Source organism: Sinocyclocheilus grahami, unplaced genomic scaffold (genome assembly GCF_001515645.1).
Source record: "Sinocyclocheilus grahami isolate Dianchi unplaced genomic scaffold, SAMN03320097.WGS_v1.1 scaffold39222.1, whole genome shotgun sequence".
In the NCBI taxonomy this organism is placed as follows: domain Eukaryota; kingdom Metazoa; phylum Chordata; class Actinopteri; order Cypriniformes; family Cyprinidae; genus Sinocyclocheilus; species Sinocyclocheilus grahami.
This window is the reverse complement of record NW_015523442.1, coordinates 1-1,295: the sequence shown is the minus strand read 5'-3', so window position 1 is coordinate 1,295 and position 1,295 is coordinate 1. Positions and strand designations below refer to the sequence as shown.

At 36.9% G+C, this 1,295-nt stretch overlaps 1 protein-coding gene across 1 annotated transcript; it reads left to right on the top strand.

The window, feature by feature from the left end:
• The first annotated feature begins 65 nt into the window (after positions 1-65).
• Positions 66-1,151, top strand: LOC107580660 (RING finger protein 145-like). The gene is made up of 3 exons (XM_016266333.1): positions 66-573; positions 662-770; positions 876-1,151. The coding sequence occupies exons 1-3, from the start codon at positions 405-407 to the stop codon at positions 1,087-1,089; spliced, it is 492 nt and encodes a 163-aa protein (XP_016121819.1). The 5' UTR covers positions 66-404; the 3' UTR covers positions 1,090-1,151.
• Positions 1,152-1,295: the final 144 nt, after the last annotated feature.

Sequence of the window (1,295 nt, the reverse complement as noted above, 5' to 3'; positions counted from 1 at the left end):
GTCCGTGTTATTTTCCCATCAACTACCTTTAAATCACGATTAAATTACTCTATATGTTAAGATAGTTTGCTAGTTTAAGCTGGTTTATGGTCTTTCAGTCTGCTACGCTGGTCTAGATGGTCTCCCAGGCTGTCTTAAACCGAAAAGTTCCCAAAATCCATTTAAAACCAGTCCGAGCAGGCCGAGAGACCATCTGAGACTGGTTTAAGATGTCTTAAGATCTGTCATTGTTTCTCTTCCCACAGTTTTCAGATTGGATCTACTGATTAGCCACACCAAACAATGTCCTTTCGTTTTCAAGAGGACCGCCAAACAGGAGCAGAATACAGGAGCAGAATATTGACAAATGTCATCATGTGACAGCCTTCCTACATGGTGCAGGTGTTTATTGTGTCCGTGTTAAGATGCCACGACTAGAGGAGTTAGCTAATGTTGTCCTCAGGGTGCCCAGCATCTTGGTGTTGGACATGCTGTATAAATGTGACATTGACAGCTTCACGGATCATCTCAAAGCGAGGACAGAAGACATGCTCTTCAAGTACAAATATGTAATCTGGAACATATATTATTTGGGTAAATATTATGTGATCATCATGAGTCATTATATTGTAGTGTTGGCTAAATATGCAACATGTGACATTGTTGTTGGTGTGTCCTGCAGGTCACATAGTGAGCACCGTGGTGCTGCTGTTGCCACTTGGGCATATTATCCAGCTCTACCTACATGTTCTCTGCGCCCTGCTTCTTTACATGGGTCATCAGATTGTCAGGTGAAAATTACAACGTGATTTTGCTCATTACAAATTGTTTGAAATATGTGAATAAAGTGAATGGTTTGTTGGTAAGTTTTTCAAAAGGATTTGTTGTGTTAACAGAGATTATGTAAGAGATGAAGCTCAGTATGGATATGATGGTGCACTCTTTCTGGACTCTCCGGCATTGAACCGTTTTGTGACTGCACTCACCAGTAAGTTACAAGTATCACAACCGATAGTAATGCCAAAAAGTACTTGGACTTTAAAGCTATTAAGATTTTGGCAAACATATTCGCTTACTAGCTTTTTGCTGAACATATTCCACAAAGCCTGACAATCAAGATCTAACAAACTTTATTTTGTAAAAGTGATTTGTGCTATATGTAATATTTAATAAATGCCACAATTTCTACAATTTTATATATATATATATTTAAAAGTATAGTTAAGTTTATAGTATAAAGTAAAGTTAGTGCCTAAATACTTTTTGAGCCCAATGCATATAGCATATATATATATATATATATATATATATATATA

Coding starts and splice junctions, on each gene's coding strand:
- LOC107580660 (XM_016266333.1), top strand. CDS start 405: ATGCCACGACTAGAGGAGTTAGCTAATGTTGTCCTCAGGGTGCCCAGC. Junction 574..661: donor CTGGAACATATATTATTTGG/GTAAATATTATG, acceptor TGTGTCCTGCAG/GTCACATAGTGAGCACCGTG. Junction 771..875: donor ATGGGTCATCAGATTGTCAG/GTGAAAATTACA, acceptor TTGTGTTAACAG/AGATTATGTAAGAGATGAAG.